Here is a 23,144-nt window from a genome sequence, read left to right as displayed (position 1 = left end):
CGTGAGCGACGCAACGGCCCCTCAACGGAGACTTTTGGAAACTTAATCAAGTTACACCACCACCCTTCCCTCCCTCAGGAAGCCCGGACACGTAACTTGCACAAAGCACGAGCGTTCAGCTAAGCCAGAAACATTCCCTCTTGGCAAAAGAAAAAACAGAAGTCCCACATCCCGCAGGAAGAACTAAAAGCGGCAACAATAGGTCAGGAATTGTCTAGAACACAAACCAAAGCATCGGCCCAGATGTCGCAGGATGAGAAGTTCAGCTACAGATCAGTGCTTCTGGATTCAGCCCGGCTCCGGGACGCAAAGCCGTCCCTTCCACGCACGGTGCGACAGCTCACGGCCGCGCAAGCGCGGCGGGCACGCCAAGTCCCGTCAAGATGCTGCTGTTTTCTAACCTCTCTAGCCCTTAGTTCAGGCACTTGGAGCAGGTCACTCAGCAGCAGCTGCTGTCTGAGGCACAGTCCTGGCTTTCTAGGACTTCCACTACTGCTTCACTTACAGTATCTGCAAGATCCCATAAAGCTCACCCGAGATCTTTGCTGTTCAGGCCCAAGAGGGCCGCATCAGTGACTGGCCAACTTTCAAACACGGGCGCTATTTTCAACGACTTCAACAATCCACACACGTTTGTACGCGAGCTACGCTCAGCCTCACCTTTCCTGAGCACTAACTCCTGCTTTGGCAGGGAATGCTCCTCAGGAGCCCTGTCTCGGCACTGCTCCACCTCCCACGGGTGTCTGTTCACCACCCGGATCCACCAGGAAGAGGGATCTCCTGGGTGAAAGCACCGCCACTGGGTGCCTGGGGACCTGCACGCACAGAGCAGGCCCACTGCCCAGAAAGGGTCTGTCTGCCCCAAACGTCAGCCCAGACCAATCAGTTTTTGTGGCCAACTCTCAAGCCACGAATTCCCTCAGCCTCTTGACATGAAGCTTCCAACCCACGTGCAGCGCCTGAAGTGAGACGGGATCAGCCAGAGGTGACTCCCAGGCAGCCGAGCGAGCCTTACGTGATTCAGGTAGTTCTCAATCTTGCGCAGGGTCGCTTCGGGGACTTTGATGTGGCAGGGTTTCCTCTGGTTCTCACCAAGCTCCCGCAGCGAAGTCATGTTGTACATAGCATGGCTGAGGGGGTTGTTGTTCTTGTCGACCAAGCCAAGGCTCTGCAAGGGAAGGGGCAAACAACACTGTCAGACCCCGACTGCTGCGTACGAAGAGCACACGGCTCCTACGCGTTCGGACGGGCGACCTCCTCACCCCGCATCCCGATCCATCACGTCCTGCTGCTGCCACAGCAAGAAACAAGACACGATCCCATCTCAGCGGTGGCGAGACGGACACACTGGAGCCAGCCGCTGCCTGCCCCCAGCACAACGCTCGCAGGAAGGGCTCAAGCAGCCCCACCAAACTGCCACAACTGTATCGGACAAAACCCTCTGGCAAGGGCCGTTAGCTCTCTCGCTATGGTTCTGGCATGTTGTGCCAATTTAGCAAGTCCTACGCTGCTTTCTCGGCCTTCCCCTCTGCTGACTCTGGAGCCTGCAGCAAGACTAGTGCAGCAAGGTGGCCGGGTTAGTCCTCCTGCGAGGCTGAGGAGACAGCCTGCCTTAGCAGAGAGCAGCAAGGCGGCCAAGAGAACACGCTGCCGCTTCCAGGGTGACCTCTGCACGTCGCTTTGTGCTGAGGGCTCAGAACAAGCACCACAGCCTTCACAGGTCAGACACTGGCTGGGTACGACCGCAGCTCGGGCTGAATCCCAGGGTTGGGAAACACGTGTTTATTACCCACGAAGATCAGAAAGTTCAGGCATCGCCCCGTGAGGCTCAAATATGGCAAGTCAGGTGCAAGGAGCCCCTGTGCACAGGCACAGACAGGGGATGCAGGAGCCACGTGCACTTACCTTAAGCTTCTGACAGGCCAGCGCTGCTGCTTTGTTTTCTGCCTCCACCTTGCGACGGCCCTTGGCAGCAAAAGTCATCGGACAGGGCCAGCGGAGCGTGAGCTTGCAGATCTTGGTCTTGGTGCCTACTGTACGGAACTGCATGTATTCCTGCAAGACACAAGCAGCATCAGGTTGGAGGAGCTGTTAGGAGCCTCCATAACCAGGCAGGTACTTTCACATACCCTCCAGTATTTCCAAGCAGAGCTTCTATTGTTTTTTTGTTCTTTTAAGAGGGCGCTAGAACAGGTTTACTGCGCTGAATTCCACCCCCCGGCTCACAAGGCACTGGCTAAGCAGAAGTGAGAGCAGACAACCGTGTGAAGAACGTCATCAAGAGCCTACAGGGTGGAGCACAGCTACTGTTTGCTGAGCACATGAGGTCTGGAAAGGAGGTGGGTGACACATAGCGAGGAGGAGGATCACCGGACACCGGCAAGAATTGAGTTGTGGAAAGAATCCGTCAGCACAGAAATTACACATTGCTCCGAGTACCACAAACTCGTGTTTGTTGCAGATATATGGGGAGACGCAAACCCAGCACCTCAGAAAGCTTTCCCCTTCATTCAGACAGCAGCTCCTCTGTTGCCCTGGCCTCAAGCAACAACAATCCCCACGCTTCTCTGAAGACGCTTCCTCAATTCTCACAACAAAGGCCTCTCGTTGCTCTTCAGGCTGATTTTTCCAGGCCTAGTTTCAACCTCCCTTCTGTCCCCAGTTTTCAGCTGCCCAGAAAAAGCAGCCAAAGTGGTTCCAGTTGGAGTCTTTGAGCTTCGTCCCTGGCAGGGGTCAAACAGCACCTTACCTTGACTGTGGAGGAAGAGGTTGCAATCTGAATCACTTGGGCCAGGAGATTTTTGGGAAGTGGGAACTGCGTCAGGGCACGGATGGCGGTGTTGTCGTCTGTCATTTCAATGGAACTCCCTCCTCGGCTAGATGCAAATGGGAACAGTTTGATACACACACACCCACTCCCTGCTCACACCCCCACCACCCTCCAGGTCCGCTGCTGAGGTCTGAAAGCCAGTAAAGGCAGAGATCATTTTGGCCATCTGAAAAGTCAAGCTGTATCTTGCTACTAAAACCTGCCCGTCACGGAGCAATCACCCAGCCCAGGAAAGCCACCAGGACAAGGCAGTCAGAGCGTCACACACAAAGCAGACCTACCTTGCATCTCTGCCCGGGGTCCGAGCATCCTGATGTGCCATAGGTAGATAATCAGAGACATCGATTGCTTCTTCTTCCAGCTCTCCTTCCTCCAGTTCCCCCTCCTCTAGCTCCCCTTCCTCCAGCTCTTCTCTCCTCATTGCTTTAGGCATCCTGCCCTGCTCCATGGGCTGGATGGAATCGTCCGGCTCCATCCGTCGCCAACAGGTTGACAAGTCGGCGAGAGAAGGTCCGGACTTGGAGCGCCACTTGCCCTCCGAGCACCACCTCTCGTCGGGACAGCCCAGCTGGTCAGCGAGAAGCCGGTACTTGGCAGCATCAAAGAGCTCATTTCGGGGCCCCAGCAAACCCCAGCCCTGCAAGAGAGCAGTGCCCTGTTAGCTGCGGCAGAGGCAGACACGGGTAACTGCAGGAGACCAAAACACGCCCGGTAACGGAGAGAAACGCAGGAGCAACCCTTCCTGTCCCACAGAAAAAAAAACAAAAGAGACTTTCAGCAACATAAAGCTTTCCTCCCGCCATTCTTTCTTAAGAAAGGGAACCTGCTCACCAGCCTCACTTCCCAGAGCACCACTGCTTAGCGTCATACAGCTTGTTAGAAAGGGTGGGCCAAGATTTACCGGTATTTTCCAAACTATTAACTATATTTAGCAGTCTGAGGTGGTGAAACCCACCTCAGAGCATGAGATGCATCTTTGGTGGAAAGGTTAGCCTGAACAAGTACAATCTGGGATAACACAAGAGGAGACTTCAGGGAATGGTTCACCTCCTTCCTTGTCACAGGGACAGTTATTTGTATCTGCAGCAGTACGACCTCCCTAACCCAGCAGGTTTTGAAACAGAAGAGTCGCGAATTCCTGCCGGCCCACCGCCTGCCTTGAGGACTGGACCTTCCACGAAGCTCCACACATGCCTAGAGCGCAACACACGCCGTGTCTTACCAGAGAGCTGAAACGAATCAGAGGTTACATCTTTGGGCCTCCCAAGGGCCCCGTACCAGACACGACCGCGTTACTCTGTGCTGCAGGAGTGCCTGTGACAGCAAGAGTTCCCTCTGCTCGCCGCGGCCCTCACCGTCGGTACGGTCAGCACCCAGCAGGCGCCGCTGCTCTGCTGAACTGGGGGCTAACGCAGCACTTGCAGCTACTTCTACAGCTATGACTGCACAAGGCCGCCCATCACGAGGGACTTCTGCTGGGTTACACGTTTAGCGGGCGAAGCACCAGAGTTAAAGCTCTGCATGCTGGATCCATGGTGTCAGGGGGGTTGGTTTGCGTTGGGTTTTTTTTTTTTAAGTTCTAAACTAAACTACGGTTTAGCCATTTCCAAAATTTGAGGAAAAATAGAAGTGTAGGTAGAAATTGTTTTTCCTCTGAAAACTTCCAGGCTGTCACAGAAAGCAGGAAACAATCAACGCTTTTGTTGCGGACTGACTAGTGAGGATAAAACAAGAACGTATTTCCAGTCCACATTAATGAACGAGCACCAGACATGCAGCAGGAGGAATGAAGGCAGTCAGTGAAACAAGCTTTGCTAACGGCAGGATTAGAGGAACTAGCCCAGGCACAGGGGCCAGCTGAAGAAACTGCTACGTTTCCACGCTGCGATCCTTAACTTCCAAAGGCTTAATTTAAAAACTAGTTATTTCTTAATGTAGCTTTCTTGAGCCACAAGCAAATCAAAAAGCTCTCTTATTGTCAGAGCACCCGCAGCATCTTTTCCAGGCTCCTCACAGGAAGGTAGTGCCGTTCCTACTCCTCAGACGGAAGGGAAAAGCACACTCGCTTCCCAAGGCTGCAGACAGCAGGCAGCGGCAGAGCTGCAGACAGAACTGCACCTGATTGTCACGCAGCGGCTCCGTAACACCAGCTCTTAAACAGAGACCTCTGTCACGTGACTGCGCGTGGCACTGGACTGTCACTGGACTGGCTGGGCACACACAGCGACCACTTCCAGCCGTCAGCAAGCGGCCGGCCAGCGTCACGAAGAGAGCACGTGTAAAACGGCACGTGTCCGTGCCGGGCTGCGGCTCACACGGAGAGGAACCACGAGGCTCTGCAGGTACCACGCTGGCAAAGACACACAGGTGGACTGACAGAGGCGTGAGCTAGGCAGCGGTAACAGCAGCTATAGCCCAGGGAAGCCCTGCTCACCATAGATGCTAGACTAAGACAGAGCTGATTAAGGTCTAGGACATCAAGAACAAAGACCAGACCTCAAGGAATCTAGTGAGTTCATGCCTGGCTGAAGCAATTGGGCTTTTAAGCTCAAACAGATTCGGACAGCTCAACACTTCACCCTCTGCCCTTGATTAACAGACAGATCAGCCGAGAAAGCGAACAGGCAAAGAGAGAGATACAAGTCAGGAATGGTATCACCAAACGGACGGGGCCTGCACGCTCAAAGGCTTGTTTCTGCCAGCTAAGGAGGAGCGTAAGCTCACCTTGAAGAGCTGACACGCTGCGGCTGCCGCCTGCCTCTCAGCATCGATCTTCTTGGTCCCATAGCCTTCCACTTCCACATTCTTAGGCCACTTTATATGCAGAGTGACTTTCTGAAAAGCAAAGATAACCAGTAAAGTGCGAGAGCACAGAACAACCTCTCTCCCTCTCCAGGAGCACAGCTACTTCAAACATCCCTGAACTCCTGGCAAAGAGCAGAAGCACAAACAAAAATCCCAAACTGCTTGTTGGTTCCCTTTCTGGGAAGCTCCATTCCAGGACCACAGAAAGAAAAGCCTGAAAAAGGGCCCCGAGGTGCCCACGGTCCCCCAGAAGCTGCACGGCTGCGCCAGGCCCAGAAGCCAGGCCCTTCCAGCGCCGTGCCACGCACCGGGCCGGAGCTTCACAGGCCGCGGCGTGCCAGCTCAGGGGAATCGAACGCCAAGAGCTCGTTACAAGAACAACTCCGGTTCAGAGCAGCTGTTCCCCCGCACGCTGCAGCGCACCAGAGCACGCCGGAGAGGCAACGCGCACTCTCCAACGCAATTCCAGCTGCAACGGCAAGAAAAGCTTCCCAACTGCTTCCTCACTGTCATTTGAGGTCGCAGCACATCGCGTGGGTTACGCAGCTACCGTACCATGGGGCACAGGAGAGCCCAGCCTGCAGTTTGCGCTGCCCAACACGAGCTATCGAGAGAACCAACAGCACCACCAGAGCTCCCCTTACACCAGCACAGCTGGATGAGGGCGGCTAAAATCCCACAGAGGCAAAGAACACCGAAAGCTGAAGCCTGCCCTTTTTGAAAAACAGCTCCAAATCAAGAACTCCTTCTGCTCCTGGCCCTGCAGATGCCGTAGCTGAGGTTCTGCAAGGCTCAGCGGAGGGAAATGCCTAAGGAATTCTCTCCTGTTTCTGCGGCAGAGATGAAAGGTGGCGTTTAGGTCCGCTGGGAAAACCCCACCTCTAAGGCTAGAGGAACGGCTCCCGACTTTTCAACAGTCTCCATCTGGCTGCCCGCCCGCCTGCCATCTGAATCTCATCTTACTGTAGGAAATTGCTATGTATTTTGCCCAGGGGCTCTGCATGAAACGGCACAGACCTGCTGAGAAAAAAAGTTGTCTCATGAAGACCAAGTTACTTGGCGCTCACCAAAAAAACCCTGCTCACTTCCAGCCAAGACTTCTCCAGGTTGCCTCACCTGCCCTTCTGTCGCCCAGCCACTTCTGGGTGGTTGTTTTGGGGGTTATTTTCACGACCCAACTCTCATCTTCTCTAAGAGATCTTTTCTTGGGGTTTTTTTGGTTTTGGGGTTGGTTTTTTGTTTGTTTATTTTTTTCTGTTTTTTGTTTTGTTTTACTCTGTTTTGGTTTTTGTTTCAATCTGAAGTTATCCTCAACGTGAATCTACTTCCTAGCAAGAAGGTGACTGATGACACAAAACGATGAGGCCCCCCCTGAAGGAGGCTACAGGAACTGGATGAGCTTTAAGGTCCTGTCCGACCCAAACCATCCTGTGATTCTACAATTATGGTATTCCAAAATTTAAGCTAGGAAACTGCGCTACGGCTTGAGGAAAAGCAGGAAAAACAAAACCACAAATAATAAAGGAACCCCAAAGTAAGCGCTACTAGTGTATTGCCTATAATGCAGGGATGCTTAAAAAGGATGTGGTAATAAAAACTGTCTGGGAAATTTTAAACAGAATGTTATTGGAAAATGTTAATCCATCAGAACTGAATCTTTTCCTGGAATGTACGTTACAGTTAAACTTCAGCTGGAAAGTGCTTCCAGCTCGAGGCTGAGAGCTGGTATGATAAAAGGAGGCAAACCCTTGAACACGGAGCGCCCGTCAGTTAAGAACTTCTGCTCAGTTTACAGCACAGATTTGGATCTAGGCCTCTCGCATCCCCGTGAGAGCTCAAACTACTTGGCAAACTGTTTGCTTGGAATTCCTCTGCCTCATTTAACAAAAAAAAGGGTCTGCATTTCATTTTGCCCTTAAGTAGTATTAGAATTCTCCCTCCATCGCAAACAAATTCTTCTCTTCTGGTTGCAATTGAACATTTTAGGCTTAGGCATTTGTTCTATTAGAACCTACAATACCATCTAGGCCTACTAAGGTCTAAACCATAGCATTTAAATTTTCATTTTCCAGGGCAGTGGGGTACACAGCCCAACACGTTTGAGCACAGACCATGTGCCTTTCTGCTGAGAAAAGCAAGTTACGGCAAGCGACTTGAAAAAAACCCATCCTTCCACACACAGGAGGAGAGGGACAGGACCTACATTTATAAACCCGTTAAAGTACGTGGAAATAAAGAGAAACAAAGAAAAGTGAGAACATTTCTTGTCTGAAAGATTATCACTCAGCTTTTATGTGGAATTAAGACACTTGTGGGATTTTCTCCACTGAAGAGTTACTTCCAGGATTAGCAGCGTTCTTGGCTGACTCCCCAGTCTACGTGCGACACACCCACCCGCCCCCCAGCCCCACGGGATTACCTTTTTCCTTGGCCCATTAGTATGGATGTACACCAGCTTGTCCCTTGCATGAGAAATGCCCAGGGCTCGTCCAATCACGCTGTTGAGCAAGTTTTTAGGCTGTGGAAATTCCTTTAATAAGTCTCTGGAATCTGAAAAAACAACAGAGGAACTAAATGCCTTCCAATTCTTGTGCAGTCCTGTTCAAAGACATGTTGGAACACCTGCTTCACCGCAGCTCTGCGAGCACGGATGTCTCTAAGGTTACCAACAGAAAAGTACGCAGAGGTATTAAGTGGTTCACCTACGACGTCTCCAGGCATCAGCAACACGGTACGCTGGAGTGCAAAGCCTCCCGAGCTCCGAAGGCGACACTGCAAATCCAAACCGGGCCACAAAACTGTACGTCCCACACTTCTCCCGAAATGCACAGCCTGTTTGCTCCCCCTCTTCTAAAACACAAACCTCCTGTAGTTAGAGCTGCAGCACCGACAGTCCAACTCCGGGATCCAGGGACACCAACGGTCACGTAACCGTTTGGGAAGACTTGTTTCCCCACAAGAACACAGTGCCAACAGAAAAACGACAGCCTACATGTCCCTGTGGAATCTGAACACAACCAGCCCAGCAGAGAATTCAAAGTCCAGGCGAACGCGCGGAGCTGGTGCTGCTTCCTCACCACGCAGGCAAAAGCAGCTCTGCTTGTCATCCTCTGCTACCAAAAACAATCTCAGCAATAATTACTTGGAACAAACTTTGGTATTTGCATCCCCCTCCTGAACCGCATGTATCACCTCGGGCTTAAATCAAGGGTCTCGACAACACACAAGTCACACACTAGATCCAGACACTGGTAGTAACGCAAAACAACGCCTGGGGACTTCTCCTTGAATTTAACGAGCCAGCTTGGTTAGCGGCTGGAAATACGGTTTTGTACTAAATTGCTCAGAGAAGCCCCTGGAAAGAAGTTCACCAGCAGCCTTTGGAGATAAACCAGCCCCAGCAGAAGCCGAGAAGCAGCGCCCGAGGCGGCAGGCACCGATGGCAGGCAGGACTGGCCAGCTGAGCCCAGGTCCCTGCCCCGGCGGGGGAGAGATGCTGCTCAGGCCACGGCGCTTGCAGGAAGGGGATAGTAACGATCCGTCCAAATCACTCATTTAAAGAAATAACAGTAACAAGAATCCCACTGCCCCCAGACAGAGCAATGTCACGCCCACCTCATGTTCCAGCCACCTCCCGGATGCCCACGCCAGCGGCTTTAACTGGTGAAGAAGCCGCTCCAGCTCACCTCTCGCATGCCCCACCCCTGTGCCCAGAGCCTCTATCTGAGCAGCGGCCCAAGCAAGACGAGATGAAGTCGAAGGCAGAACCAATTCCGGACGTAGCTGGGCTACACGAACGGGCAGCTCTCGCAGCTCGCGGTTGCGGCGAGGGGCAGGCGCCACGTCTGCCAGGCTCTGCCACCGCCGCTGCTCCAGCTCCGGCACAAACCCAAGCGTACGGAGAGATGATCTGCAGCCCTAATCCAACAGAAAGCTAAACCAGAAAAAAAAGGAGTGCACCGGGTTTCGGTGGGCTCAGAAACACATCAGCCACCGGCAGGTCCTGCAGGTACCCACGAGCAGTGCCAGGGAACAGGGGAGAGGAACGGGATCTCCCACTCCGGCAGCGGCAAGCCCGGCTGAGCCACTCCGATCCTGCGTTCAGACAACGTCACGAACTCGCGCTCCCCGGGCAGCCAGAACTTCATCTTCTTGCAGACCGCCAACGGGTCCGAGCGCCACTTTTTAGAAGGCTTCGAAACTCTCTACAGGGGCTCAGGGGAAGCTTCAGCAATGAATCAGAAGTCAGCAACGCACGATCATTGGTACCACCACAACCTGGAACTTCACACTGAGCTACCAAACCCAAGGAGAAATGACCCAACAGCCACGCTCATTAGAGCGTCGCCGAGACCTGCCACCCCCTTTTGCCAAAAACTCCAGCTGCGGAGTTGTTACAAGGAAGATACCACCCAGTAACCGGCTCCAGAGCAGGGAGCAAGCATTTAAGAGCAAGGCTCTGTAACCAGCACGCGGAAGAAATACTCCCCAAGAAGCTGCTCGGCAAGGGGAACTGAAGTTACGAGGATGTATTACGAGGGCTCGGCTGACCAACGGGGAAATCTCGGGAGTTTAGGGAAGGCAAAAGAGTTATGTGGTACCACGGCAGGCCCAATGCTTGTCAGACTGCGGATACGTGGGTAAGGGAGAGCAAAAACATGTTGGTCATCGTATCACCCTCTCTAGCAAATAAACCCAGCATGCTGATCCAGAGTTTACGAAAAAAATAATTACTGGTGATGCTCAGTTTTGAAACTTCTTCCTCCAAACCCCAGAAGAACCACCTGAATCTCACAGAAACCTCCTTCGGAAGCCAAACGGACCAGATACAGAAGGAATTTGGGTTCCTTAACACATACAGGGAGATACTGAAATCCAACCTCCCTGGCCTGCGATAAGGATGGGGAGAGCTGGGTATCACTTGAAGCCAGGTCGCATTGTAATTTGGCAATGGTCTCCTCCTGACTCGCGGCTGGAAGTGGCTGAGACCTTAGTAGGCTGGTGTTGCTTTTCACCCCGGGATGTAGAGGACAAGCTGGTGCTTAGAGGGCAGCGTCAAAACGAACGGATCGGAACCGCTGCCTGTTCAACCTCCTTCGACTACACCAATGTGGAAAAGACCACGCAACCCCCAGCGGGCTTTCTGCCACTCTCCTACACGTGATGGACAGCCACGGTATCTTCCGTGGTAAAGAATAACAATAAAAGCCCACGGGCTGCAGTTTCTCACACATACTTGGGCAAAACTCTTGGACAATCCTGGGGAACATGCAGGAACTACTCTGATTTACGATCACTACTGGTCCATTAATTACCTTCCAGGTATCGGCCAGGAGAGCATGAAAATGGTCTCAGCCTAACAAAGAACTAAAGACAATTCTCTGTAATTTTACAGCAAACGTGACGTTTCTGCCTACTTCGACAGCAAGCACCGCTATATTCAGACTGCGACCTGTTCAAGAGAACTGGAAAGGTGACCAAGATTTTGGCACTCTGCACTTCTCTCCCACTCCACATCGCCGGGACACACGGAGGGAGGAGTAGTAACACAGTTCCCAAATGCACTGAATTCACTTAATAAATAAGAAATTTAAAAACCCCCAAACCTCTAGCACCAGCCTTTATTATCAGGCCTCTAGTTGCTTCCTCTTTCACAAACAATAACCTGAGAAATTTTGTGGCAAGTAACAGGCGGAGGTAGAAAAGCACATTCTTTTTAAAAGCCCGGAAAAAATAAATGCAATCACCTAATGACAGAGCCAATTTCTCACATTCTGAGGTGACTCCTCAGTGAAGACTAAATATTTAATCCATTCTAGAGCAAAGAATAGGATCTCTAAGTAACAAAGCCTAGTCCTGGCTCGCAGATCGGACGCTGAATTACCAGCCGAGACACAATGTATTCTTCACCGCTGACAATGCCATATTCAGCAGTACCATCTGACGTACCAACAGCGACTCCAAGGCTTGATGGATTACCCTCAGCCCATTCTTATCCCCAATTCGAAAGCTGAAAGGATCTTATCTTGCATGAAGCCATGCCTCGCGCGCAGTTTTTAAAGAAACAATCCAAAAATCGCAGAACTGCATTTGCAGAACGTTTCCCTCTCTGCCAGACTGGCTTTCTTGGCGCCTTCGTTCTCTCACTGCTGAGAGGGGATATTTGGGTAAGAATCCTATCAGCGGTAGCCACAGCCCTGCGGAGGCAAGGGGTATAACCTGATGCTCCCCAAACAAAACAGAGTGGATTTTCATACCCAATTCCCACCAAGCCAGAGCCACATACGATGTCCAAACCGCAGCTTTGGGATCACGAAGGAGTATTAAAAGCCTGCCTTGGACAGCAGACAATTCAGGGTGGGGTTATCAAAGAAGCCAATTAACTAATTTAAGTTCCTCAAAGCCAGTGAGTGCTCTAGCTTAACTTGATTGTGAAAGTCCCTGATAATTCCAAGCAACGCTGAAAGAAAAAAAAACCCAAAAAACAACGAACCAACCAACTCCCAGCCCTAGTGGCTAAGCCTTCTACCAACCCCAACGAGTCTGACAAGTGAAGACACTGTCAGGCACAACAAGAGCGCAAACAAAACGGCCCACAGCCTCGTTCAAGGAAGACAGAGCAGCATTACATTTCAACAGTTTCTATCTTCCCTCAAATTCTCTCCCCTGGAGAAGCACCAAACGAGCATCCCCGGAGAAGCACCAAACAGGCAGCAAGGACGAACTATTAAATACAACACTCATCAAGATATAAGCCCCCGCAGTAATAAATTCAAGTCAGTGAAGAATGCTCCTAACACATCAAAAATTCACAGGGAAGAAGAAAGCCCTGTGGCTCCATAATATCCACTTCTTAAGGAATTAGCCTAGACATGTTTTACTGGGAGAGCTGGAGGGAGACAGAGAAGGTTCCACCTGGCAGTTTAGTCTGGAGTACACCAAAACAGCACTACTTTTGGGGACTTTGGGATTTTTTTTTTTTTTTAAACCATCATCTAGCAACCCTGACCAAGGCTCCCTTCAAGCACACACAGCACTAAAACACACCTGCAGTTCCTGCCTAAACAAGAACAAACTTAAAAATTGGTAAAACTGACAGGGCTTCTTCAAAAGCAAGTGAGATCACCAGAGAGAGAGACCGACCGATGGCCAGCCTCCATCCTGGAGACACGGGGAACTCAGCTGGACCCAGCCCTGATCAACCCGCTCCAGTCTGGCCCTGCTCCGAGAAGGGGATGAGGCCACACGGCAGCCAGAGCTTCGGTCAATTCTGCTGCGAGACTATGAGATGGCAAATTTAATTAGTCTCAGAGAAAGATTCTTTCCTAGAGCAGAACAGAGGTCACGTAAGTCTCAGTAACGAGTGAGAAGTGCCACAGACCTGGCTGAGCCTGCAGAGAAGCACTTGCCCTCGTAGGTTTTTTTAAAATAACTTTCACCATCTCTACGTGTTCGAGCAGCAGCTCTACAGGCAGGACAGACTTCCGACGAGACCCTGAGGACTTTTTACTTGTTCCTGTGAAATCTTCCACTACCACCAAAGAGCCTTCCACGGTCAATCCACCACACAAATTGGGAGGATGAGGGAGCCGAAGCCCCAAGATAAAAGCACTCAAGCACTCCCTGAAAACACACATCAGTAAAAGTGCTGTGGAATGAAGCACAAAAGAGGGAAGGAGAGGAAAAAAAAAAAAAAAAAAAAGGGTTTACTGCTTTTCTCAGGCAACACCTGGACCAGCTCATTAAACAATAATTTGGGGTGGTTTAGCATTTACTTCAGAAGTTAATTTGCTCTGTTGAACAGCTTGAATGCAACAATTAAAGACTATCTGACTCTGAACTACAAGATAAAGCTCAGCAGAGCTTCTGAAAGGAAAATGGAGCCAAGGCCCAAAGAATTCAGAAAGTACAGAGAGAAAATAATAATAATGGGGAAAAAAAAAAAAGTACTGGAGGAGGGAAGGAAGCACAGAACACAGAAGAATGAGGGAAAGAAAAAAAAAAAGTTTTTATGTAACAACAAACCAAATTTCCAAAGTAGAAGATTACAGCCTAAGAAATAAAACTGAAACCAAACCAGTGATTTTAAAAGGGAAAATGCAGCAGTTCCAAGTCACAGCCTGGAAGCAGTAACCTCCGGCACAAAATCACTCGCGCCTTTCTAAACTAGAAGCATTCCCCACACTTCACAATCTTAACAAAAAGCAATTGTCAAAACGCGGCATGAAAGCGCACTTTCAAATATTCTTTCAAAAACCTAACGATCCCTTCAGAACAGCAGGAAAGCGTTTACCCTCCAGACGCCTGAACCCCGCGCCCTCTCACACACGACTCTGCTGCAGGCTGAAAGACCGACATCCAAAAGAGAGATGAAATCTTCCAAGCTTCAGGCAGACCTCACCCCCGACCAGCCTCACGGGCACCGCCAACATCAGCGCTCACCTTACCAAGAGCCGCCCGCACCTCGCCCGGCGTGTGGCGGGGCTCGGGCAGCAAGACCCCCGGTGGAAGGCCAGGGTGAAGCCCTTTGTACCGGGGCGCGGGCGGAGCGGGGCTCGACGGGCCCGCAGCCTGCTCCTGCTCCCGCTCCCGCCTAACGGGACTCGCTGCCCGGCGACGGCCGAGCCGTTCTCCTGGCGGCTGCTCGATGGGCGTGCTCCATCCATCGGGGTTTCCAGCCAAAGATCCATTTACGATTTTTCTCTCGGCGGGCCACCAGGAGCGGTGAGGACTTTTGGCCAGGGCCGGCTCGGCCCGGCTTCAAACCGGCGACCTTGAGCCGAAGGGCTCCGCACCCCTTTTCTGCTCTCCGGAGGACCCCCAACTCTCCCCCGCCAACAAAGACCGCCGCAAGCGCGGCGGGAGCTGCCACAAAGGCTTCGGCCCTCGCTGCCCGCCGGCGGCTACCGGAGCTCTCCGCGCTGCCCCCGCACCGGCCGCCCCGAGGGAGCGCCCCCCCCCCACCCCCACCCCCGCCGCACACCGGCCCGTTACCTGCGGCGGCGGCGGCGCAGCCGTGCGTGCAGACGCCGCCGCAGCTCGCCGGCTCCTCTCCCTTGCCGCGCATCCCGGCGAGGAGCCCCTTTTCCCCGGGGCAGCGTCCCGCAAGGCCGCGCCGCTCTCCCGCGATGGCCGCCCGCCCGCGGCGCGCCGCCGCTCGCCCCTCCCCGCCGCCGGCGGGAGGGTGGGGGGGCTGCGGGCGGCCCGATGCGGCCTAGCCCAGCCGCCCGGAGCGAGAAGAGGCCGGCGGGCGGCGCGGCCCGGCTGCAGGCGCGGGGGGAGGGACGTGCGGCGCGCTCACGCTCCCTCCTCCTCCTCCTCCTCCTCCTCCCAGCACCGGGCAGCGGGGCTCGCTCCTCCCTTCCGCTGCGTGCGGGGCCGCCGAGGCTGCGGCGCCGCTTTCCCCGCCGCCGAGCCGCGCACACCGGGGGCGCCGCCGGTTCCTCCCCCCGCCCCGCCTCGCCCTCGGCTCACCCTTCACCATGGCGGCGTCCTTCCCCTCGGCGCCCGGCTGCTGTTGCCGCCGCAGCCGCTCCTCCTCTTCCTCCTCCTCGGGGCTCTGGGGCGCCGGCAGCCGGGTGCAGAGCCCGCGCGGCCCCGGCGCGGCCCGGTAACAGCGGCAGAGGCGCAGCGGCCCCGCCGAGCCGCAGGCCGCCGCCGCCTGCAGCAGCAGCCCCAGCGCCGCCATCTTGAGGTTGCCCGGCGCCGGCTTCAGGCAGGGCGCCGACAGAGGCGCGGCCGGGCGGCCCGGCGGGAAGGCACCCCGCGGGCCGCAGCGCCCCCCGGCGGCCCGGAGGACCCGGCGCAGGCGGGCTCTCCCGCAGCCCCTGCCTGGTACCCGGGGGGATGCTGAGCCCACGGGTGGGGGGTCCCCGGGGGGGCGCGGGGGCGGGGACACACACACACGCTGCCTCGACACGGCCAAAGGAGGGAAAAGGGGCAGGAGAAGGATCCGCTTTCGCGTCCCTGCCAGGACACGGGGAGGCAGAGAGCGGCAGAAGTCTCCCGGGCTCCTCCGTGGGAAGGCAGAGGGCTGGCACCGCCCGCCGAAGCTTCGCACCAGCAGAAAGACCTTTTCTTCCTCTTTTAAAGAATCAACGGCACATGTATCACCGAGCCCTGCCCGCCCTGCCTGGAGCTGTCTGTCCTCCCGACACACACGCATCCAACAGAAACACCACAGCGAGGCCCAGCGCGTGCTCGCACGGACGTGGATCGGGGTCGTCTGAAAGGGGGCTGGGAATATTTTGTAGGTGCCACAAAACCCTCCTGAAAATAGCATGCCTTCAAACAGAGAAACGTTACCACAAAGAGATGTCATTTGCTCCAAGATCGGAGCAACCCCGACACCATCCGCAGGCCAGTCCTCCCCATTGGGAATTTAGAACGGTTACTGTCCTTCTCCAACTAGAGGAAAAAACCCACAACCATCTTTACTGCTCTTTCAACAGCGCTTGGCTGCCCTCAGTTTCACTCCCGCACGCGTTTCTTGCAGCCCTCGCCCGTTTACAGGCAAAGCAACCTTTCCGATTGTTTCCATACAGGTGGCTGCGAGAACGATGCAGAAGGGGAAATTCAGAGAAAACGGCCCTGGAACCTGAGAGTCATTTCGGGTTTCTTGTCCTCAGCTGCACACACCCCCACCTGCACACTGACACACCTGCAGACGGGTCATTCACGGCCAAGCGTACGTTCCTGGCGCCCGCTCGCAGCCCACTGTTCGCTCACGTTGGAGATAAACACCGAAAGGCGTTAAATCAACCGGGGAGCAAGACAGCACCTTCCCTCCGCACGCACTTCTCCCTACTTGAAGTCGACTCCCCTCTTATTTGGTTCTCTGTGGGTGACTTTGTACCTGAGGCATAAAAATCTCCCCGCTGTACTGCTGGCTGAAATTCAAACGCTACAGGATTATTTTTTTTAAGTCTGAATTATTTTTATCAGCAATTAATATATAAAAATTTTGTTATCTCTGGCTGCAACATACACCTGGGACCACCACTAAGTTGTGTGCTTCTTTAAACCAGGGTATCATTTTTATGTCAAATACCCCATTAGTGAATATTTCGTGTGTAAAACAAGAATTTACATGAGCTGTTTAAACATCAGGGCGGGTTTGTTGTGTTTTTGGGGGGTTGTTTGTTTGGTTTTGAATCAGAAAGAGAAATCTTTGATAAGCCACAAAAGGATTAACTAGCATAATTGCATACTTAAGTCTGACAAAGCCTGTATTCCACAAGAAGAGGAAAGTTATAAAACAAAACCCTGTATTAAAAAAAAAACAAACAACACCAACTTTGGAAGGGCATACCTGAGCACCCAAAAAAATCTGGCTACACCAAATTTGCCTTTTCCAACCACACCCTTTTTCGAACCTCTGTGAATTAGCTAGCCATTTGTCTGTGCCGTCATTTTTTACTGAAAAAAACAAACCAACAGCAAACGAAAAACCAAGGTCTTGAAGCAGCACCAGAAGACACAAAAAGGATTGCTTTTTTTTTTGTTTTTTTGAAAGACATGGAAGTTAGCCTGGCACTCTGATTATAAAGGCTTGGATTACAAATTTTAAGAGCATTGGTCCGCTAAAAAGGAAAACAATCTCGCCAGACGAGTCACTCACTCAAGGAAATGAATCGTATGTAAATCTTTTGATAGCACGTTGCACAAACTCACACTTTGAGAAATAAACTTCAGCTGGTTTGGAAACAAAAGCTTCAAGCAGGACTAGAAAGAAAGAGTGCCTGGAAACAGCGTATACTGCATTTATGCCTGGAAACAGCATGTAAACATGAATGCACTCTTCTGGGAAGATGACTCTACCGTGGAACTACTTAACTTGATATAGTTGCTGGTTTCTTTAGCATTTTCCCAGGATCTAGATGAGACCATAAGCTGCCCAGCAGTGAAGAAAATAATAATAATAATAATAATCATCACAGCTCCTAAGCCGTTTCAAATTGTGAACATCAGAGAAGAAACACAAAAGGCAACAAGAGCCCTAAGCAGATGAAAACCATGGCTGGAGACCACGACGATTAAAAGGAAAGCGAACAAAAGAAAACAGATAAATACAGCACACGTCGGGAAAATCTTGGAAGCAGACAGTCAGCGGGAAGGAGAAATCTGGGAGAGGTGCTGAAAGACAGTCTGCTGGCGCACGGGAAGGTAGGCACGAGCAGGGCTGGTGGTTTGTCACCGTAACTGATACAACATCACGTGCACGGAAAAAGCAGGTAGGGCTCGCTTTAGGAACAACACTCCAGAAGTCACAGATGCCTCGTACTCAATCCCAGGGTCTTTATTTCGCAGGCGAGCGTTAACCGGCGGAGCAGCAACCGCTCACAGCCACCCTCCCGGGCTTTGCCGGCCCAGGCTGCCTGCGGTGAGCGGTGGTTACTTCACCTTCCCCAGCCAAGCCCCTGCAGAGGCAGCAGCGCAGGGAGAAGCTCGTTCACAGCCACCTCGAGCTGGAGACTTCCTTCTCCCCCAGAGCGCAGCACCCAGAGTCCCAAACCCAGCCTGGCCACGACAAACCACTAGCCCTGACGGGAAAAGCTCCTTCTCTCTCTCTCTCTCAGACTCCCAACGCAGGTCACGCTATTTGACAGACGAGCGGGTTTTTATTTCCAGCTAAAATTACTTGGTACATCATTCAGGCCCTGGACACAGAAAGCATTCTGGGAATTTTTGCCTGAAATACGGAACCCACGACGCGGGTGACTCACTAGCACGGCAGCGGTACAAGACTGGCTGGTACACTCCCGTGTTCCCCAAGTGCTACAGCAGAGCAGGACTGCCCCGAGGCAGGAGGCACTGAGCCGTCACTGCTTCAGCCATATTTTATTCCATCCCATGCACCTTATTTTAAGGCCAAGTAATGGAGCTCAGAAAAGAACAACAAAAGAAAATGAAAAACAGCCAGTGACTAGGGGGATTTCTTAAGAAAAAATGCGATCTAAAGAAAGAGGTTGGCAAAGCAATGACAGGGAAAAGAGGACATGTAACATTTGACAGATGAAATAAGCACGCAAACACCGCGGAGAAAGCCCTTACTGAGCTGGTACAAAAGGGTGCAGGAGTGTTTAGGAGGGTAAAAGTAAAAGAGGAAAACAAAAAGCCTTTGCGCCAAGCAGCAAACAAGTCCACCTTGCCATCTCTCGGTACACAACAGGCCTTCTCCCCTTCCAAACGCCGCTGTTTCCCCGGAGCACCCTCTGGTCTCACTGTAACCGGGCCCGGCTGCACCACCCAACCGTGTGCCCCACTCACCCCGAGAGCAGGGAGCGCCTCGCCGGCGGCCACCACCCTCCCTTCACGCCCACAGCGCGGGGCTCCCCTCACAAACAAAGTGCCTCCAGCAGAAAAGACGTACCCACCGTCCGTCACACGGCTGTCGCCAGCCCAGCTGCAGCCACCTCAACCTCCTTTTTCGTCCCTAATGCACCGAGAAGGAAGCCTGACAAAGCCGTTTGTAGGACAAACCTCTCATTTCTCCAGCACAGAGGAGGACAGTTCTGTTTCTTACAACGTAATTTTCTTCATCAATCTGCTACAGTATTAAATCTCTGAACAAAGAAAAAAAATGAGTTGAAGATTGTCTCGGGTCCTTACCTTTAAGGGAATTCAGCGAGAACATCTCCATCACAGTGAAAAGGGTTGATTCCTAGGAAAGCAAGAGGAAGTTAGAATTAGTATTTTCTTTGAGGTGTTTCAAGGGCTCAGCGCTGCTGAAACTTGCTGCCAACCAATTTCACCTCGGTGCTCACGCTCTGCCCCTTTCGGGCAACGTGTTCGCGCACGATTTGCCATCCCTCGGAACCGGCTGCTCTACGCCCGAAGGGAGGAAGCGTCTTCTCGACCAGCGGTGTGTAGGTTTCAGAAGGGCTTTGTCTCTGCAGGGATACTGATAGGGGATAGTTTTTAACCCCCTTCTAAGTTAGAACACCAGAAGCTGGTAGACTATGGCCATTATCCCCCCTTTATAAAGAAAAAGAAGAGATGGGAGGGCGATGCGCTTTAGATAACGTTCTTCGCTGAAATGCTGTTATTTGGAGTTCTTATTAAAATAGCTTTCACTCAAATAAGAAAAAAAAACCCAACTTGGTTTTGGGGTGCTCTGTCACGCCAAATGCTAAATTTTGGGTTGGGGTGCTCTATCTGTCCTGCCAAACGCTAAATACATTGCAGGCGTTCCCGCTAACAGAGCAGGAAGGATTTTCTGACAAACTGGGATCAGGTCGGCGAGGGTCCTCGCTCACACAAGGCCAACGTTACCCACCCAAGCGATGGCTGTTCCTGCGCGCCCAGTTACCACCCTACAGCTACCCTGCTTGCCAACCAGCCACTTCTGCTGCCAGTGAAACTAATGACAAAATTACTGTTTACTTCAGCAGCAGCAAACGAGGCCTAGAATAACAGCACCTTCCCAACAGGGCTCTGGACGCAGCACCTTCTTCAGCCAGCCACCCCCTGCGGGCACACGAAAGCAGCCCTGCCCTCACTGACAGTCTACGCTTTGTCTTTTCCAATGACAAAACAAATAAAAACACAGTTAATTTGACCTGTTGGAAAATTAAAAACCATACGCGCTGCGGTAGTTACCGGGATCGGCAGAGGAACACATCCTCGGCGTAACCACCTCACCGCACCGGACAAAGTCAGGGAACTCTTTTGTGGTGGTCGAGCAAGATTCTTAAGGCTGAAGCATTCAACCGTGGAGCGCAGCCACGGCAGGAAGGGAAATTGAGAGCACAAAGAGCAGAGCACATGGCAGCCGTGTGCCCCCTTCACGCAGGGACCATCTCAGTCGAGGTACAAACCACCTCAAAGCCCGCGGTATTGCTGGTAAATTATCTGAGCTCAGTATTACTGACACAAAAGAGTAAGTCCTCGAACATGAAGTCATCAGAGAGAGACACCCGGGAGTATGACAGGGAACGCTGCAATACGTTCTTAACTCTATGTCACGGGGCTATCGGCCGCACCTGCCTCCCGAATTTTGAAGGAGGACAGAAATGGGGAAGCTGTTGGGTGGCAGACGGACAAAGCGCGCTCCGGAGACCGCAGGGAAGCTGGTCTGCCACGGCCTCGTGGGGCAGACGAGCCACAGGGCTCACCGACAGACAGAGCACAGGTTAGGGGAGAAGAGAACAAAGAGCATCTCACCTATGCTGGGGCAGGCAGAAGGGCACTTCCAAAAATAAGATAAAGTTGAAGAAAATGGGTTTTTTCTGCTCAAGACCAAGGGAAAAAAAATAAAATGAAAACCCACATGGAGGAGCTTACAAGACTGACAACCGGGAGCCCTGCTGACCAGCAAGGCTCTGACAAAGCTGGTAGTTACAATCGCGCCTGCAGATCCCCAGTGGAGATGGGGACCCTTACTGGGCAACCAGTGACAGCCCCAAGGCTGAAAGAGCCAGAGGCAGACTGGGCGGGAGCGGGGACAGGCCAGGGCAGAGAACAAGGCACAGAGAGACGAAACGATCCAGGTGAGGTCCATGAACAGAATCCCACCGAGGAGGGATCCCTTTTAAAGGACATGGAAGAATTTGAGTGCTTCCAGCTTGAGCATCCAGTGGGGACATGGGCCAAGCAGAGAGAGAAGAGCTTGGGCAGACAAGCTTGGGTTTAAGATACAGGTCATGGTGAGATCGGCCTCTGCAGCATCATCACTGGATTACTCGGGACCAGATCTGGTAGATCTGAACCTGTACAGAGGATCCTGAACTGGGAATCAATCCACAGCCTGGTGGAAATCCCAGGGTTTTGTTGCTGAGGATGCTGATATCAAAAATAAAAGGGCGTCCAACTGCGGCTGCTGCTTCACCGCTCAAGGAAACGAAGGGGACGCATGGACACCGCTGAAAGAGGGACACTTGGGAAGAGTCAGAATATACTTTGTCAGGCTCTGACGACAGGAGAGAGATGTGGGGCCTCATCGGACACTGGATTTACAAAGAAGCGGAACACGATGACACAGGACTCCCACAGACAAGGTAACGGCACATTCGGAATGAGAATCAGCCGTGCGCCACGACACCATCAGGCTGCAGAGCACCTCATGCCTCACACTTGGCAAAGTACTAGTACCCCAGACACTACAAGTTTGTTACCAACAGGCTTAACGCCCTTCCTGCAAAGGCAAAGAGTGAACCCAGTGCAGGTGGCACTGGAAACTCTCAGATACAACCTCAAAGGCCTGGGAATCAGGTCTTTGTTGGGTTTCCTTGATCCATTTGAAAACAGCTACACACACGTACGAGGAGAAACCACACCCCCAAGAAGGAAGTACATCAGGATGCCGTGAATATCACAGAATTTCTGATTATTGTCCACTGCGATATTCCAGCAGCACATGAAGAGCTGTAGCCCCAAGTGCTTTGTCATGAGAACAAAGGAGAAACTGTGTTGTCTCACCAATCATTCACCCTCAAGGATCACCTACACCGGGGTGCACACACGGTGAAACAGTTCGATTTTCAGCCGTTTGGGCCAAAGGAGCAGTGGATCTTGTGCAAGAAACCTTTCTTTACCGACCCTATTTCTGCAGGATTCTCATTGCAGAACTCTGACAAGCTGAAAGGGGGGACAATGACGTCCCAGAGGTAGGACTGGGCGCTGGATGCTCTTGGGCACCCGCTGCCCATGAGACCAAGCGTTGTGGACTAAACGGGCAACCCAGAATGACAGTTCCAATGACCACGGCAGAAAAAATGGTGCCACCAGGGACAAGAGTCGGTTGCAGGAAGGTAAGGGAGCAACAAAACTAAGGAAAGGATGCGAACCACGCCGGAGAGCAGCTCCGTAACAGGAGTGAAGGCTTCCCCACGGCACAGAACGGAGAACCAGGGGAGAGCCCTGCTCCTCAGGCCGTCTCCGGTCGCCCCGTGCTGGGGGCTCAGCGCCCCCTCCAACCGGGGCTCTCCCCGCCGGGCCACTCGCCCAAGATCCGAAGGGAGCGGCGCCCGGGAGCTCGGCCGGCCGGCTCCGCGCCCCCGCCGGCTGCGCTCCCCGGCTCCCCGCCGCGGTGCCGGCCAGGAGCCCGCGCCCCCGCCCCGCACACGGCCGGTGCCCCATCGGCGGAGCATCCCCGGCCGCCCCGCCCCGCCCCGCGCCGCCCGGCCGCACAGGCCCAGGCCCCCGCACGGCCCCTTCCCGCGGGCCGGGGCTCCCCTCAGGCCGCCGCTCCCGCCCCCCTGGGCGGGCACCGCGCCCGGGCTTGGCCGCCGCGCCCCCCTCGGCCCCGGGGCTCGCCCGCGCTCGGCCCCGCCGCCGCGCCCCCGCCCATCGCCTCAGCGCCGCCGGTCCCCTCGCCGCCGCCGCCACCCGCCCGGCTCCGGCTCGGAGCCATCCTCCCCCTCCTTCCCCTTCCTCCCGCCGCCCTTCCTCAGGCCGCAGCCCCCATCCCCCACGGGCCTCGACCGCGGGGTCGGGGCCACGCTCCCGCCACGCACCGCGCGGCCCGAGCCCCTCGGGGCGGAGCGGCGCCGGTCCCGCTCCCCGATCA

At 53.5% G+C, this 23,144-nt stretch overlaps 1 protein-coding gene across 2 annotated transcripts in view; it reads right to left on the bottom strand.

Annotated features, from left to right (window-relative positions):
* DHX30 (DExH-box helicase 30) overlaps positions 1-19,281 on the bottom strand; it is a 28,754-nt gene extending 9,473 nt beyond the window's left edge. The window contains exons 1-7 of one of the 2 annotated variants that reach the window (XM_086466380.1): positions 19,247-19,281; positions 8,055-8,185; positions 5,555-5,665; positions 3,112-3,467; positions 2,750-2,876; positions 1,906-2,055; positions 1,016-1,168 (exon numbers count right to left, since the gene is read on the bottom strand). In XM_086466380.1, the coding sequence (XP_086322506.1) occupies positions 1,016-1,168; positions 1,906-2,055; positions 2,750-2,876; positions 3,112-3,467; positions 5,555-5,665; positions 8,055-8,185; positions 19,247-19,277 (1,059 nt within the window). In that variant the 5' untranslated portion in view covers positions 19,278-19,281. Of the gene's footprint in view, positions 1-1,015; positions 1,169-1,905; positions 2,056-2,749; positions 2,877-3,111; positions 3,468-5,554; positions 5,666-8,054; positions 8,186-15,109; positions 15,324-19,246 lie in introns of those variants that run through there. The other variant, XM_086466379.1, reaches the window with a different exon arrangement.
* Positions 19,282-23,144: the final 3,863 nt, after the last annotated feature.

The sequence above is a fragment of the Leptosomus discolor genome, chromosome 6 (genome assembly GCF_034619465.1).
Source record: "Leptosomus discolor isolate bLepDis1 chromosome 6, bLepDis1.hap2, whole genome shotgun sequence".
NCBI classification, from domain to species: domain Eukaryota; kingdom Metazoa; phylum Chordata; class Aves; order Leptosomiformes; family Leptosomidae; genus Leptosomus; species Leptosomus discolor.
This window is presented reverse-complemented; position numbering and strand designations above follow the sequence as displayed.